The following is a 17,910-nucleotide window of genomic DNA, read 5'->3' as shown; positions in this document are numbered from 1 at the left end:
ACAGGACATCGGGATTGTCCTACTTAAACTACATATGGGTCACTGGCAGAGGGCACCTTAAATCTGTTTTACCTATGTATTTGTAATATAATCATATTTTCAGGTTTCTATATTTGGGCCCAGCTAGTTAAAATCATATTCAAATGTTTCCAATAGTGTTGGTAAATATTCCTTAAAAAAAGAAAACAATGATGGTCTTAAATCCCAAATCAAATACCTAGAGCAGAGATTTTCAACCTTTTACAACTCACGGCACACTGAACAAGATTTAAATATTGCCAAGGCACACTCAGATATAATGGTGATGCATGGTGCAGTTGCATTTCTAGGATGTCATGTCGCAGCTTCTCTATAGATAACGCCTGAGCCACCTCTGAGAAAGCCAGAAGAGCCCAACACTGCCCTGGCCCAAAATTAGAACTGGCTCTGCAACCACTAAACCCACCAGTATTGATCGTTCCAGGGCCTCAGCAGCAGCAAAACACTGACAGGCCTGGCTCTGCTGCTATGGCGGCACACTTGAGACTCCTCAGGGCACACTAGTTTGCCACGGCACAGTGGTTGAAAAACACTGACCTAGAGCAATGCTCTCTGTAATCCTGTAATTTATAGCACAGCCCAAACTGGTATTTCTATGCCCATTATATAGTGCACCCCATTTCAGGGCCGTACTTGGGTGGTGTAGCCGGTAGTGCTGCCCAGTGCAGGATGCCACGTTGTTAAAACTGGCTGCTGTGAATTCTATTTGTCAGACAAGCAGGTCTATTTCAGGCTCCAGCTAGTTTACAGGGGTGGTCTTCAGGTTGCCGGCGGCCGGCCTCCTGGCGACCACCATACCGGCGCCGGAATCCCGACCGCCGGCATACCGACATCTTTTCTCCCTCTTGGGGGTCCACGACCCCCCTGGAGGGAGAATAGATAGCGTGGCACGTGTAGCACGCCACCGTGCCCGCAGCATGGTGAGCGCAGCGAGCCCTCAAGGGGCTCATTTGCACTCGCCCAGCTGTCAGTATGCCGGCGCCGGTATGCTGGTGGCCGGGACCCCGACCGCTGGCAAACCATACTACACCCAATTTACAGACTGGAGAACAATAGCAGGCAGTAGCTATTTAATCTTGACGTCAGACATGACTCAATCATGGCTTGTGGACCAGCAGCAAAACAGAAGCTGCTACGGTGAGGCAATCAGTGCTCGCCACGTTATAGCTCCACCCACTTGCAGTGTCTGACACCTGACGTCGCCAAGGGGAGCCTTCACTTTGGTGACAGCAGTGGTCAAGAGAAGATGATGTCAGGAGCAGGAGAAGAGCTCTAGCAGCCACAGAAGAGGCCAGAAGATGGTGGGGCAAAGAAAAAAGGGTATACAGTTAACATACCACTGTAAGGGATCGCGGCGATCACAATGCTGAATGTGGGATGACGCACAGCAGTACAATGCCAGCACAACAGGCTGTTCTCCCATAGAGGGTGTCCATGAATCCCATAGAGGGAGAATATAACCTGTGGTGAGCACAGCGAGCCACCATGCCTGCAAGGGGCTTACTAGCACTCTCCACTCTGCTGGCATCCTTGTGGCAAGGATGCCAGCGTCGGTATAATTATTGCTGGCATCCCGAACATCGATATCTCATACCCATCCCGAAAAAAGATATGTCACACAGTAGTACCCCTTATTAACATCATGCCACAAAGCAGTGCGCCTTATTCATGTTATGCCGCACAGTAGTACCCCTCATTCACATTATGCCACACAGTAATGCCCCTTATATACATTACGCCACACATTAGTACCCCTTATTCACATTATGCCACACAGTACACCTTATACACATTTTGTAACACCATAGCACCCCTCATTCACATTATGCCACATAGTAGTATCCCTTATATACATAACGCCACACATTAGTACTCCTTAGTCACATTATTCTGCACAGTACACCTTATACACATTTTGCAACACCATAGCTCCTTTACATTACGCCACACGGTAGCACCGCTTGTATACATTACACCACACAGCATAGCCCCTTATACACATTATGTCAAACAGTAGTTCCCCTTATGCACATTACGCCACACAGTATTGCCCCTTATTAACATTATGTCACACAGTAGACCTCTTATACACATTATGCCACACAGTAGAGCCCTGTATTCACATTATGCACCACAACAGTACCCCTTTAACACATTATGCCACACAGTAGTACCCCTTATATACATTACACCACACAGTATAGCCCCTTATACACATTATGTTACACAGTAGTTCTTCTCATACATGTTATGCCACACAACAGAGGCCCTTACACATGTAACACCAGATGTAGTGCCCCTTATTCACGTTATGCTACGCAGCAGTACCCCTTATACACATTATGCCACACATTAGTGACCCTTATACCTTATACCTGTAACGCCACACAGTAGTACCCCTTATACATGTTATGCACCCAATTAGAGACCTTTATTCACATTATGCCACACAGTAGTGCCTCTTATAAACATTATGCCACATAATAGACCCTTATTCACACTATGCCACATAGTGGTACCCCACGTTATGCCACACAGTAGTACCCATTAAGCAATAATGACTTCTTGATAAACTGCCATCATCTTATTTAAATGCAAAGAATTAATAGTTTATTGTACTATATAATATAATGGGATGGTATCAGGATCCTGGCACTCGGGATGCCAGCAGTCAGAATACCGACAGTGGCATAGTGACACTTAGGATCCCAACACCTAAAAGGTAACTATGCTACCCATAATCCGTAACCCTAACCTTCCTTAACCACAGCCTGACCCTACCTCCCCCCTGCAGCCTAATTCTAACCTTCCCGGTGGTGCCCTAACTCTAACCCCCTCATCCCCACTGCCTAAACCTAACCCTCTCTACCCCACAGCCTAACCCTCCCCAGTGGTGCCTAAATCTTATGCTGCATTCAGATCGCAAATGCCGGATCCTACCCGGTAAGAGAAACGTGTACTTACCGGGTGGGATCCGGCATTTGCGCTCCGTTGCTGGCTTTCCGACCTGGCAATATACCGGGTCGGTTGCCATAGCAGCGGGGGGCGCAGCAGCAGCAGGGGCGGGGGTGGAGGCGCCGCCGGGAGATGAGCTCATCTCCTGCGCCGCCTCTGCCTATGCTGTGAATGGGAGCCGTATCGCATCGGAACGGCTCCCATTCACACTGCGCCTGACCCGGTAATCAACCCGGTAATAACCCTTCTTTTTTACCGGGTTGAATTACCGGGTCAGGCGACCCGCTAATTCACCAAAGGACCTTTCAAATCGCACACGGACCCGTTTCGACACGGCAATATGTCGTGTCGATACCGGGTTTTTAGTGCGATGTGAAAGGGGTATAACCCTCCCTCCCCGCAGCCTAACCCTAATCCTCCCCCAGCAACCTAAGGATACGTAGGATAGTAGGTGTCTGCGATTATTAAAATCAATTATACCTGTGAGGGACAGTGGTGACTGTTAGTTACTCTGCTATCTCTGACCCTTTCAGTCTTTTTTCAGACAGCCTGTAATTAATGTTTAATAATTAACATGTCATAGTTAATACAGCAGCAAAACATTAGCTAAACAAACACTCTAATTCATTTATGGTACTCTGAAAAAATAATCATAGACAGGAAAAACTATTCAAGTCAAGAAGGTTACTGGTTGGACTATTCTAGAATATTATTTAGTTACTAAGTAAAGAAATGTCATGTTAAACAATACTTTGTGTCTGCGAGTGGCAGAACATAACACCAATGTTGAGGATAGTGATTGCTGCTTTCAGTTAATTTCGCTGCAAATGTGTGAAAGTGATTCAGGGGTCTATTCATGAAGTAGTGAAAAGTGTGGAGATGTGAGCCAGTGGAGAATTTGCCCATGGCAATCAATCAGCATTGACGTAACATTTATAATTTACATGCTATAAAATTATACAGAGCAGCTGATTGGTTGCCACGGGCAACTTCTCCACTGGCTCACTTCTCCACTCTTTTCACTGCTTCATGAATAGACCCCTCAATCAACATTGTAGGGCAGACATGACTCAGTACTCTGTAACATGTGAGTAGGAGAACAGAACAACATATTTTATAAGCTCCTACTTGATAGGAAGCAGCGATAATGATTTTCTATAGCATATTACTGCAGACAGAAAATCTTTTATCATCACCATTTATGAAATATGGGTTGATACTGCCTAGGAACAGTAGGATATAATGTATTATTTTACTAGTCCAGTGTCAGGGAATATGTGCCTGAGTGAGCGTTTAGGTGGTTCACACATGAGCAGTGTAACTGATAGCTTAGACTTATGGCTTTCAGCTCCACTAATAAATAAAGTATAAAGTTGAGGGTATTCACATTCCAATTGGAATAAAGTTTTAGGAGACTAAAAGTAATTGGACAATTGACTCAAATGCAGTTTTATGGACAGGCGTTGGCTATAGCTTCATTCTTTCTTAAACAGGTAAAAGGTTTGATGCTGTTGCTATGGGAATACATATGTATTCCGGGCGGACGGGATGCCGGCTGTCAGTATCCCAACAGCGGCATCCCACCTGCCAGAATGTCGGCAGCGTGGCAAGTGCTAAGAGTTCCTTTGCGGGCTCGCTGCGCTTGCCATGCCATTGGCTTGGTGGCGAGCTGCACTCACCACAGGATCTATTCCCTCCATACGAGTGGGAATAGCCTCCGTGTGCCAGTATTCTGGCTGATGACATTGTCGGCTGTCAGGATTCCAGGGTCGGGATCCTGACAGCTGGCAAATTGATTCCCTCCCATTGCTATGAACACACCACATGTGGTCATAACAACTCTAAATGAAAGTAAAACCTAAAATCCTTAGGCTTCAAAAACAAAGAGATAGCGGGAGCCTTAGAAGTGGGCAAACAGTTGGGAACATTCTAAGGAAAAAAGATTGCATCAGTGAGGTTGGCTATGCAAAAAACATTGAACGTCCATGGAAGACAACATTGGCGGATGATCGCAGATGCCGAGGGAGGGGGCAGATACTAATTACATGGGCCTGGGGCTTGTTGGAGGAGCCCAGGTCAGCTGCTAAGGTAGACACTAAACACCTTTACAGCTGCTAGCACCCCATATTTTTTTTAGGGGTGTGACCACGTCCCCCCCAGATTTGCTCACGCCCCCAGTACCTGGGACCATTGCTGCTCTTGGCAGCCCTGATCGCAGGATCCTTTCCATGGTAAAGAAAAATCACTGCACAACATCCAACCAAGTGAAGAACACTCTCCAGGAGGTAGGTATACAGTTATTCACATTTGCCATAAAGAGAACAGCAAATGCAGAGGTGCAAACTATTCATAAGCCTCAAGAATAGAAAAGTTAGAATAGACATGTTAGATTAGATTTTGCCAAAATAAATAACATCATAAAAAAAGCCAGCCCAGTCCTGGAACATTTTTCTTTGGACAGTTTACATACTTACCAGGATGTGTTGGGATTCTGTCCATGGAGATCCAGCTATCGGTCTCCTCACTGTCGGGATTCCAACTGCTGCTATTTCGTACCCAGCCCGTCAAGAATGATGGGAAGAAAGAAGTATGGTGGAAGCTTGGAATGGCTCATGATCTGAAGCATACCATATCACCTTTAAAACATGGTGAAGCAGGTTGATGGCTTGGGTATGCATGGCTTCCAATGTCACTGGCCATCTAGTGTTTATTGATGAAGTGACAGAAAGCAGAAGCTGCCAGATGAATCACAGGCAGAGGTGGACGCTGGGTAGGAGGGGGAGGGCCGGCGGCATTTGGCTGCCATTTTAGGGGCACAGTCCGGGCAATGCAGGTGTGCCTGGACCGTGTGGGGGGTGGGCCGCGGTGGCTGCGTGACATCACACGCAGCCACTGTGACCTGGACAGCGACGAGTAGCTCCCTGCCAGTGTGCAGGAGCTGTGCTGGTACGGAGCTACTCGTAAAGTACAAAAGCATCGCCGCTGTGCAATGCTTTTGTACTTGTGTAGCGGGGCAGAGCCAGACATGCGGGCGGATTAGCCCTGTGCTGGGTGTACCACCGCATGTCTGAGAAACTGATCATAGCCGTGCAAAATTTTGAGCAGCTACCATCAAGTCGGAATTAGGCCCCATGTGCAGTGCAGGTGTGGCAGATATAACATGTGCAGAGAGAGTTAGATTTGGGTGGGTTATTTTGTTTCTGTACAGCGTACATAATAGCTGCTTTATTTTTACACTGCAATTTAGATTTCAGTTTGAACACCCCACCCAAATCTAACTCTCTCTGCACATGTTATATCTGCCCCCCCCCCCCCCCCCCCTGCAGTGCACATGGTTTTGCCCAACTGCTAAAAAATTTGCTGCTGCGATCAATTCTGAATTAGGCCCAATGAACAAGTCAACATGTTCACTTAGTTAATTCATAAACTGTTTATGGAGCTCAACTGAGGCCACTGGAGAGCCATGATCTTCTAGGTCTACAAGAGTGGTCTGCGACAGCAGGAGAGTTTTGACTGACTGTGGTTTGCAGAATTTTGGTACGGGAGACAGTGTCTTCCCCTCTCCCCCCACTTTAAATACTCTCTCTGTGTGCCTTATTCCCCCCTCTCCCCTTACCTTCTGGATGTTGGGAACTGGGAGACAGACAGTACTGTGAGGCAGGGTGCAGGCTAGGGAGCATGGTGCAGACATAGCGGCCAAGCTCCCAGCAGCAAGTAGCCCTAACGCCACCATGCACCACATGCCTTGCTCAGCGGTGCGATGATGGTGGGCACAATGGTGGCATTCGAGTGAGCGGTGCAGGTACCATGCCTTGGCTGTCAGTACCCCCCTCTGCTGGGCCTGCCATGGCACATGCTCTGCTCATCCTGCCCTAGTTATTCCTCTGACTGATACACCAACCAATGTCTGCCACAAGTGCTGGAAGCCATTTCCTGGCACCATCTAAGAACTTTGCGCTCGTGGTGCCCTTCTCCATCATGACAATGCACCTGCCCACAAGCCATGGAAAGTGGTGGATTTTGTGGACCACGAACGCAGCCAAGGGTTTGGTCATCTGCCACACAGTGCAGACCTGGTCCCCTGCGACTTCTTCGTGTTCCCACAAATCGAGTGCAAGATGCGTGTTATTCATTTTGAGTCACCATAAGCTGCAGTGGAGACCTTCATCCAGCATGTAATAGACAAACTGTATCTGCTTCAGACTGGTCCAGCTGCTTCACCAAGTGGTTTGGTTTGAGCGCATGCAATTTTGCATAGACTCCTCCAGTGAATATTTGGAAAAAATATAATGTTCACTTTGTTTGTAAATATAATACTTTTTGCACACCCTTCGTTTTATTGCACACATCTGTCTGCTAAATTTAGCAATTTTAATTGTATTGTTTATCACAGTTCAGATGGACAGTGACCTAAAACATACTGTACTTCAAAAGCAACCAAGGAGTTTTTTTAAGCCAAAGAAGTGGAATATTCTGCAATAGCCGAGTCAAAAACTTGATCTCAAATGGTTCACAACTTGTTGCAGGCAAAACTAAAGGTAGAACCAATAAACCAACAACAGCTGATGACATCTGCAGTAAAGGCCTGACAAAGCATAACAAAGGAGGAAACCTAGCATTTGGTGATATCCATGGGTTCCAGACTTCAGGCCGTCATTTGCCTGCAAGGGATTATTGACAAAGAATTAAAAATAAACATTCTATTTATGTTAACGTGTCAAATTACAGATGGATCCACATTTATCTTGACCTTTAATAGGATTAACTGAGACTGGCCAATCGGACTTAATCCCCTGCTGTAATGACTTAATCCCCTGCTGTATTGTTCTCTGTATTGTTTTGCAGTTGAGAACAATAGATAAACTAATAAATCATGTTGTGCCTAGGCGCAGAAAACTAGTCAAGATAACCGTGGACCCATCTGTACATCTGAGGCACAGAAAATAGGGGATTGTGTACAAAAATGGTTGCACATCCTAAAAGTTTCATACAATTTTTTTGTTCAACCTCTTGAATTAAAGCTGAAAGTCAGCACTTCAATGACATCTCTGTTGTTTAATTTCAACTCTATTGTGGTGGCATACAGAGCCAAAAATATGAAAACTGTCAGTGTTGTCTGATTCTTTGATGCCCTAGCTTGGAGATGACAGTCTGACACTTAGAGTGAGAAGATGATCATGAGAAGTAACAGAAGATGCATGACCATTGTTGTGTCTGTGTAAGTGCTCATTGACACAAACAGACATGGAGACCAGGAGCTGAGGGCAGCATGCTGCTTCACCTTTACTTAACTGCAAACAAACATAAAGCAAAAAGCAACACACACTTTTGCAGCAAGCTGCACAATACCACTGAACAACAAAACAGTGGTGAAACATGGTACTGCAAGTATAACAGAATGCACAGCAATGTGAATCTGACATAGCCTGATTCCAATATCTAACAATCTTAGTGGGTACTGGGCATTCTAGTACGAGCAGTAGTAGTAAGTAGTGCTCATGGAGGCAGTCTTTCGCTTCCCCTCTGGGTGGTTCATCATAGTCATTATTCTTATTATGTGTTCCAGTAACACTTGAAGGAACTGTTGTTTTGAGAGAGAGTATTCCTAAAAATTAGTTAAGGATGTCCAAGACTTGTACTGATATTTCAGAGTCAGACACTGCTGTAGAGTTGCTTGCTCTCCCTTCCCCACTTTCCCCACCATTTGTAAGTGAGAGGATAACTAATAATGGTGGTGTTTTAGAAAAGATTGATGGATTCCTAGGCCACAGCTGGAGGAAGAAAAGGGAGATAATAAAGAGGGTGTGTTTAACTTGACCAAGATGATGATGATGATGCTAATTGTGTTGAAGAAAGGCAGCTAGACATCTGCAGCCTTTTCAGGCAAAACCAAGTAGAAATAAAAGCCTAAACCATTTAGACACCTCCTTACTGTTCTGTCATTTGCGGTAGGTTCATTCCAGCAGTTTTTCACAAACAGAAATATGTACAGTAATAGATAGTTAGCTCTGTAGGCTGATCAGCTACTGGAAGCATTGATAGATACCTGCTATCTTCACCATCCTCATCGTCATTGTTACTGTGTTCTCCAGTAAAGCTGCAACTGCAAATATACTAACTGAATGCAATTGTGTCTTCCCAAGAAGAACAATTTTGAGCTCTAGGAATATTGATGCTGAAACTGAACCTCAGTTACAGAGGGGACAAACATCTATAAAGCATAAGCATGCTATACATTATAAATGATTTACAGTGAAATAACTATTTAGATTAGTGAGTACTTAATACACTGTGTCATATTATCCTATGTAATGTCTTTTATTTACCACAACATCCCATCACTATGCGCTTCTGACTCAAAAGGCAGCAGATGGCAGATTTTATTTTTGCCATTACCAACTACTGCTGCTCCTCCATACCGGTACTGGGCTGGGAGCCTGACTTTGCGCTATGATGTTGCAGCCCAAAAGAGAAGATGCCACTACACCACAACTCAGAGGTAGGCTGAGCTAGAGACATACTGAATGATCTGGACTGGCATTTGACTGGTATAGTTAGATGGCCAGTCTTAGTTCGAGAAAATGTCATAATCTAACAAAGCCCTGGAGACCAATATTGTGATTATGACTGATGCAGCTGTGCTCTTTCTTACATGATGCGTCTGCATAATTACAATATTGGGCCTAGACTATGGAAGTTCTGTTAGAGAAATACTGCATGGAATAATGTGTACTGTATACAGTTCAAACGGTACTCCAATTTCATGAAACAAAGAAGGAAGACGTAGGATACAAACAGAACCAGGAGAATGAAAGAGAAACACCACAAAGAGGATAAAGAAAAATCAAGAAAGAAAATGAAAAAAACAAAAAAAAAAAACCAGAGTGAGTCAGAAGAAATTATATTGATTGCTATAGCGGAAAGTACAGTATGTGTTCAGCAATAAGCAATATAACGAATTACATTTATATTTTACGGCTAAAACTAAAAATCTGCTGCAGAATTATATATGTGTATATACAGTATATATACAGGTTGAGTATCCCATATCCAAATATTCTGAAATATGGAATTTTCCAAAATACGGAATTTTTTGAGCGAGAGTGAGATAGTGAAAATTTTGTTTTCTGATGGCTCAATGTACACAAACTTTGTATAATACACAAAGTTATTAAAAAATATTGTATTAAATAACCTTCAGGCTGTGTGTATAAGGTATATATGAAACAAATGAATTGTGTGAATGTACACACACTTTGTTTAATGCACAAAGTTATTAAAAATGTTGGCTAAAATGACCTTCAGGCTGTGTAGATAAGGTGTATATGAAACATAAATGCACTCATGTGCTTAGACTTAGGTCCCATCGCCAAGATATCTCTTTATGGTATGCAATTATTCCAAAATACGGAAAAATCCAATATCCAAAATACTTCTGGTTCCAAGCATTTTGGATAAGGGATACTCGACATATATATATATATATATATATAGCAGGTATGGACCGGCACTCCTCCTGATGGCAAAACGTGACCCTGGTGCCTCCTGGTAACAATTATGCAATATCCCAATAAAGATGACAGCGGCACTCAAGGCTTTGCAAAAATGAAAAACTGTATTCAAAAGTGAATAAACAAGCCGACGTTTCGGGGCTTACCCGCCCCTTTGTCAAGGTGTGTAACACACCTTGACAAAGGGGCGGGTAAGCCCCGAAACGTCGGCTTGTTTATTCACTTTTGAATACAGTTTTTCATTTTTGCAAAGCCTTGAGTGCCGCTGTCATCTTTATTGGGATATTATATATATATATATATATATATATATATATAGGATCCCCTCTGAAGCCGCCATTGGTTGTGTCTCCTCAATGGCCTTGGTGTCCTGTCCTTGCACATTGGATGTGTGCACAAACAGACCAAAGAAAAGGGACGGCACACCAGGTCTTTATTAATAGATTTTATTGTCACATGGTGCAGAAAAAGTGTAATACATTTTAATAATCCCGATGGTTCGGTGTAATGTGTACAACATCTTCCAGGAGATGTAAGGGAATAATTATATTAGCATGGAGTCAAAATCTAATGTGTACCATCAATTAATATTGCTTTGCAGATTATTTGAGGTTGTATACCCACACTAACAAATTCCATGTAGATTCCATTTCTGTCAGGCAGCAATTGCACGTTGTACAGGGAGGTTAAAGGCAAACTATACTATTAACTACACATATGTGGACAAGTAACGACAAGGACTACATGACTCTGACAGTCAATGCAATAAGTGTATCATCAATAGAAGCAGTCCCTTAAGTAATATCACCATCCTCTGCGTGGGATCCGGTCTGAAGATCGACAGTGTCTAGGTCGACAATGTTTAGGTCGACCACTATAGGTCGACAGTCACTAGGTTGACATGGATGGAAGGTCGACAGGGTTTCTAGGTCGACATGTGCTAGGTCGACAGGTTTAAAGGTCGACATGAGTTTTTCACATTTTTTTTCTTTTTTTGAATTTTATTATACTTAACGATCCACGTGGACTACGATTGGAACGGTAAAGTGTGCCGAGTGAAGCGGTAGCGGAGCGAAGGCACCATGCCCGAAGCATGGCGAGCGAAGCGAGCCATGCAAGGGGACGCGGTGCACTAATTTGGGATCCCGGTCACTCTATGAAGAAAACGACACACAAAAAAATATCCTCATGTCGACCTTTAGACCTGTCGACCTAGCACATGTCGACCTAGAAACCATGTCGACCTTCCTTCCATGTCGACCTAGTGACTGTCGACCTATAGTGGTCGACCTAAACATTGTCGACCTAGACACTGTCGATTTGATGAACCACACCCCCTCTGCGTATAGCACTACTAACACACAACAGCAGTTCATTCCCAGACAAGCTACATTGTGCATTGCTGGATTTACCAAGAAGCATGCCAGTGTAGGTTTCTTGGGAAAACTCACCTAAATTCATCTCTTTGCATTCACCTAAGGATTCCTTATTTCTGATACTTGAACTGATATTGTGAGTTTCAACACATACTATGCTCTACACACGTAATAAGTTGGAAGTGCAGAGTTTTTCTAAAAAATTAGATTTCTAGAATAGAGCTGTTGGATTTGGCCCATAAAGTCTCTGTCCAGTTTTGGCATATAGGGTCATTATATTTTTCTATTCCATCAAATGAAGAAAGAGGTTGCAATAAGATTGGATTCTGTATACTTCAGCAGCTTACGGAACAGTAGCGAGCCAACTAGAGTTACACAGCATACTGTGAGTTAGGGTGAGGAGGGAATGTTACCTTACGTCTGTAAACTGGAGTAACGAGCAAACACACCACTGGCCAGAGTCAAGTCATTTTCTCATTGCACTAGCAGAAAACCAGTTGAAGGCGTAATGAGATAGACTGCTAAATGCCATCGGGGGTATTCAATTAGTTCCAACAATTTCGGAGCTAATTGAATATGCATACTCAATTGCAGGCTGTTTTTGCCAATGCCTTTTAACTTTTTTTTTGTGTGAAAAGGCATTAGCGAAAAATGGCTCAGAATCGGCGAAAATGGCCCGCGTTTACACGAGCGCAGGTCCAAAAACACGTGGATTTGATGATCCACATGTTTTTTTCGCTCCTGCCAAATTGTTTGCCTAGACGAAAAACGGCCCTGCTATTGAATAGAGCGAATCCCCACTTGCCTTAAAAAAACTGTGAAAAGGGCCCTAATTGAATACTCCCCCTTAGAATTATACATCAAGTTCTTTATTTGCTTCAGCATGACCCAAGGTTTGCAGCATATTGAAATATGATCACTGTCATCTGGAAACTACAGCGGATTTTGATTAAAGACATATGTAATTTCTTAGTTTCCAAATGGCACAGATTTAAAGAAATGTAAACAGCCCATTTAGAACATATAGCAAGTTAAGTGGAACATGAAAGTGACATTCCTTTCTTACAAATGATGCAGCTAGTGCCTGTTAAATATGGCCTTGTTATAAGAATAATAATCCCATTGATGATGAGTTGTCACAGCACACCTGTCAAAGATTAATACAGTATGTTCTTTGGTTAGGCCTAAAAGAGATGCTTAAATATTGTCGCTTACTGTATGGAAAAGAAACCGTCTCTCTGGTTTGAATGGTGAAAGATTATTTTCATTATAATAGATAAGTTGACACAGAACATTCCAGTTCTGTACCAGAATTAATACAAATGATGGATAATTCCCCAAACTGTTTGCGTAATACTGTTTCTGACACTTTTGGAGAGGGCCTCAGTGGTGGTAGCATTGTGTGGTTGATAGCGAGTGTGAGATACATGTTTGCATTTTTTATTTGTTTTGTGTTAGTAAACTCTTCACACACATGTTACATATGTCCATGTTGGTATGGTCGTGACTTGGTCCAATGCAATCTCCTTGTATTAAGAAATACTGGTCTTTGAAATGGTTAATTTGTGAAGATGAGAACTGGTGCCCACTGTGTTCCCGAGCCCTAACTTGGGGGCCCACACAAACCTTGGTTTGTTAAACAATGTGCATAATCTTCTCATCATAAAGGTGAGTGTGAGGACCCAAGGTCAATGCCACCTTCTTGTACTAGAATTAATGCCATCTTGTCTGACAGTTCTCAGCCACTCTAGGTCATTTGTGTCCAATGTCATCTCCTTGTACTATTAATAACACCTAAGATCCCCTGAAGCAGCAGGCTAGACCATAAGTAGACAACATACAGTCCCTCATTCAGAGAGATAGACAACATTTGGTGGAAATAGCAAATGTACACTACAGAGATAAAGAGGGAGATGGAGGTTGGCAGAGATGACAAACAGGGGGGGGGGGGAGGCACAGAGATGAGAGCCATAGAGACCAGCAGGGGTGAGGAGGACAGAAATAAGAATCAAAGAGACAGACAGGAGAGACAGGAGAAGGAATGGGGGTGATGAGAACTGAGATGAGATACAGCTGACAGGGGGCATCATAGACAAGGAAACCATGGGATGAGGAGGACAGAGATTTGAGACAGGGAGAAGAGGAGGTAGGGAGATAGAAATGGGGTGAGGTAAGGAGGACAGAGATGAGATATGGGGAGACGGAAAGTGAGGGAGACAATAAAGATAGATGTAGACAGATATGAGAGACAGGAAGACCATGGGATGCGGGGGACAGATCCTAAAAAGCTGGGCATGATAACTAGTGACTTGAGTATGGTGGGTCAATAATATAATATTAGTATATGTTATTTAAAAAGTTCCCATACCTTTACAGAATTTTAAGTGTACAATTACTACGCAGCTTTAAACAAACTACTTTCCTCTAGTATCATAAGTTTTCTTCAACTAGTGAAAAGTGAATGATGCAAATGAATGGGATTACAGGCAGGAATTGCTTTGTGTATCATAAAAACACTGACCCGTAGCAGTAACAACTTTTCTCAAAATATATATATTTTTTTTTATAAGCTCCTGAAACATATGCAGATGTTACTGAATGTGACTGGTAACTCTTATGTAACTGCCAATGTTAGCCATGCAGAACTTACTTAGGTGTTTTCATATTATTTGTTTTACATTACTTAAGGAATTTGGTCTTTGTAGAATGAGAGCAAGATAATGACGGGGAAAGTAATAAAAAGATCCACTTTCAGATGTTGGACGCGTTACATGAGCTTTAAAATGTCACATTTCTATCTGAAAAGCTGTCAATACTGAACAAGTTCCTTCTCTGGAATTAAGTGTTTTAATAAGTACTTGTCAGCACATGATATGCAGGGAGTTAATTTGCATTTACAAAGACAATTGCCATACACAAAGCCATTTAGCAAATCCAGGTCACAGAATGGCCTTTCACAGCTAAAAAACATTTGTTTTAGATGGTTCAACAATAGCAAGACAACTGGCATTATGTTAGTGTATCATTAATGCAGACACAAACTATTACTGACATCTCAAAATCAGACAGAAAAATAGCATCCTTCAAAGAGTTAATTAGCACTTACCATAGTGCACCATTGGAATGGTCTGATTTCCAGTGCTGGGGGGAAAGTTATATATTACCACGGCTGCTGCACCTTTACTGGCAGCCAGTATAATCTTCTCTGAAAATGTACAATTTCCCCTTTCTATGAGAGCAATCCAAGGTTTCACTGTGACGGAAAACTGGGTGTTCTGATCACAGGCTTGTAAGTTGGGTGACAGAGGGATGCCCACTACTCCTTTTGCAGCGCTCATAGGTGAGTTAAGTCCATACAGGCCGCACTCACAATAGTTGGCTACCGTCGCATTCTGCTGAGTGCTGAAATAGGACAAGTTCACATAGGCATTTGCTTCCATTGTGTCCCCAGCTTTGACGTTTAGTAAAATACCTATGATTATAAGCCAGTGGAAGATAGATTCAGCCTTGCCGATCATTTCTTCATCTATGAAGTTGAAAATGGAGGTGTGCAAAAAGTATTTCAAATAATGAGCGTTGAGTGATCACACTATGTCCTCACTGTGTGATCTTGTAGCGCAGGCTCCAGTTTCACTTTTGTATAGGTAACTGACACCACTTCAAGCAACATAAACCGGGGAGGCGTCATTCTCCATTTCACCTGCCTGCTGCCTTATCAAATAAACCCTTGACCAGTAAAAGCAGCTAGGCTGACTTTAAAGTAAATAATGTTTTTTCTTTCTTTTCCGAAGACAAAGCTGGAACGTTGCCAAGTGCATGTCTCTGTCTATAAACCCAGATCCCAGTAGCATGCAAAACTTTTTGTTGAAATTAAATAAAAATTATCATTCTTTTTTCATTTTATTTTTATGGTTATTTTTTAAATGTTAGTAAATGGTGCAAAACACATAAACTGCCAGTAAACATTTATTAATGTCGAAGCAGTGCTTGTTAGGGACAGTGGACTTTTTTACAATCCGGTAATTCTCCTTGGTGTATTAAAGACTAGGGTTAAAATGAGACATGAGACACTTTACTAATCCACACACCAAATTGATTATACTGTATAATCCAATACACCAACAGGAAATATAAGAGTATATTTCTTATTACACCTTGCCTAGGTGGGATTAAGCCGGTAACGCTGGTTATTTTTGTTTAAAGTTGACCCTTACCCCCTGTCCGCACACTTCCCAACCACCAATTTTTAGTGGCAATTGTGCTTTGGAGTTAAGTGAGGATAGACACATTCTACATAACCCCAATGGCATAACTATAGTGAGTGCTGTAGCTATGGGACCCATACACTCAGGAGGCCTGTCTCTGGGGCCCTTCTCCCCGGGATGTAGTTATGTGACACAATACCGATGACGAGATCCCGCCCACTCACAATACCGACAATTGGCATGCCGACTAACAGGGACTATTCCCACTCGTAGGTGTCCGTGACGTTCCCTTCCGCCGGGCATCTAATACCAACGATACCAACCCTTTGTCCCCTACCCTTGTCTACCAAGTTTTGTCAGCACTCGTACAGGTTGCTTTTTTGTCTTTCTACATATATATATATATATATATATATATATATATATATTTATATCATCCGGAAAGTATTCACAGCGCTTCCTTTTTCCACATTTTGTTATGTTGCAGCCTTTTTTTTTTATATATATTTTTATTTGGTTTTTCAGCAAAAACATAACAGACAGGCATGTAGAAGGAATGTTGAATCAAAAACAATAAAGCATAACGATTGCTATGTCAATCAGAGTAACAGTCAAATGCATATGGTATTACAAAACCATTTAGTAGTCGAGATCGAACAGTTCAACCAGTCCAGAGAGAAAATACAGGACAGCGTCCATAATAAAAAAAGATGTTGTTGAATAAAGAAATTTCTACATACAATTTCCATATCTTCCTTGAGTACCATGTGGAAACCAGATTAATATTAGCAATGGTTACATTGATTTTGTCAATACCGTTGATAAAGAGAAGAGCAAAGAGAACCGTCATATATTTTACAAAAATATGTCCACAACATTCCAGAAACATAGAAAACAGAAGAAAAGAGAAAAGAAAAAAAAAATAGGGGGGGGGGGGTTGTAAATGGGAAAGAAAGTGGAAAAAATAGGGGGGGGGGGGAATTGTGAGCAACGAGGCCTCCACCAACCAGCACCAACACCTAGAGAAATGGTGGTTCAGTCACACTTCATTAGCAATAAAACTGTCATGCGGCCGCCGTACTTACCTCTCCGGGCGCGCTGGGTCTCTGGGCGGCCGTCCTCGCTGGCGGTCTCCGGCTCCCGGCGCTCCGTCCATCGGTCATAGTGTGGACGTCGTGGGTACGCTCGGCGTCCACTGAAGGTGCGGGTGACGTCATCTACACGGCCCACCAATCAGACACTGGCGGGAAGTTTAAATTCAGACGCCGGGCAGAGCTTCGGCGCCTGAGTATCGTCTATTCTGTCTAAGAAGTGGTGATCTCCAGAGCTCTTGTATTCCTGCGGTTTCAGCGCTCCCAAGCATCTCCGTGCCTCCAAGCACCTCCGTGCCTCCAAGCACCTCCGTGCCTCTAAGCACTTCAGCGCCTCCAAGCACCTCAGTGCCTCCAAGCACCTCAGTGCTTCCAAGCACTTCAGCGCCTCCAAGCACCTCAGCGCCTCCAAGCACTTCAGTGCCTCCAAGCACCTCAGTGTCTCCAAGCATCCAGTGCTCCCAAGCGCAGTTTGTGCCTCCAGCGTCCGGTACTCTTCACCGATTCACATTACACTGAAATTTTCGTCTGCCTATCATCCCCAAACGAATGGACAAACGGAACGAGTCAACCAAGATCTGCAGACTTTCCTCCTCCTTTATCTCTCCACTTCACAGGACAACTGGGTGGAGTTGTTACCTTGGGCGGAGTTTGCCCATAACCATTCATTTCATTCTTCCACTGGCGAGTCTCCGTTCTTCATCAACTATGGGTTCCACCCACGAGTTCCGGA

General features: G+C 43.2%; 1 protein-coding gene across 1 annotated transcript in view; it reads right to left on the bottom strand.

Moving 5' to 3' along the window:
- RNF128 (ring finger protein 128) overlaps positions 1–15,600 on the bottom strand; it is a 372,908-nt gene extending 357,308 nt beyond the window's left edge. The window contains exon 1 of the mRNA XM_063937364.1: positions 14,988–15,600. Coding sequence (XP_063793434.1) covers positions 14,988–15,399 — 412 coding nt within the window. The 5' untranslated portion in view covers positions 15,400–15,600. The remainder of the gene's footprint in view (positions 1–14,987) is intronic.
- Between the last annotated feature and the right edge of the window lie 2,310 nt (positions 15,601–17,910).

Source organism: Pseudophryne corroboree, chromosome 8, assembly GCF_028390025.1.
Source record: "Pseudophryne corroboree isolate aPseCor3 chromosome 8, aPseCor3.hap2, whole genome shotgun sequence".
In the NCBI taxonomy this organism is placed as follows: Eukaryota; Metazoa; Chordata; class Amphibia; order Anura; family Myobatrachidae; genus Pseudophryne; species Pseudophryne corroboree.
The sequence above is the reverse complement of the archived record's forward strand: the minus strand, read 5'-3'. Positions and strand labels throughout refer to the sequence as shown.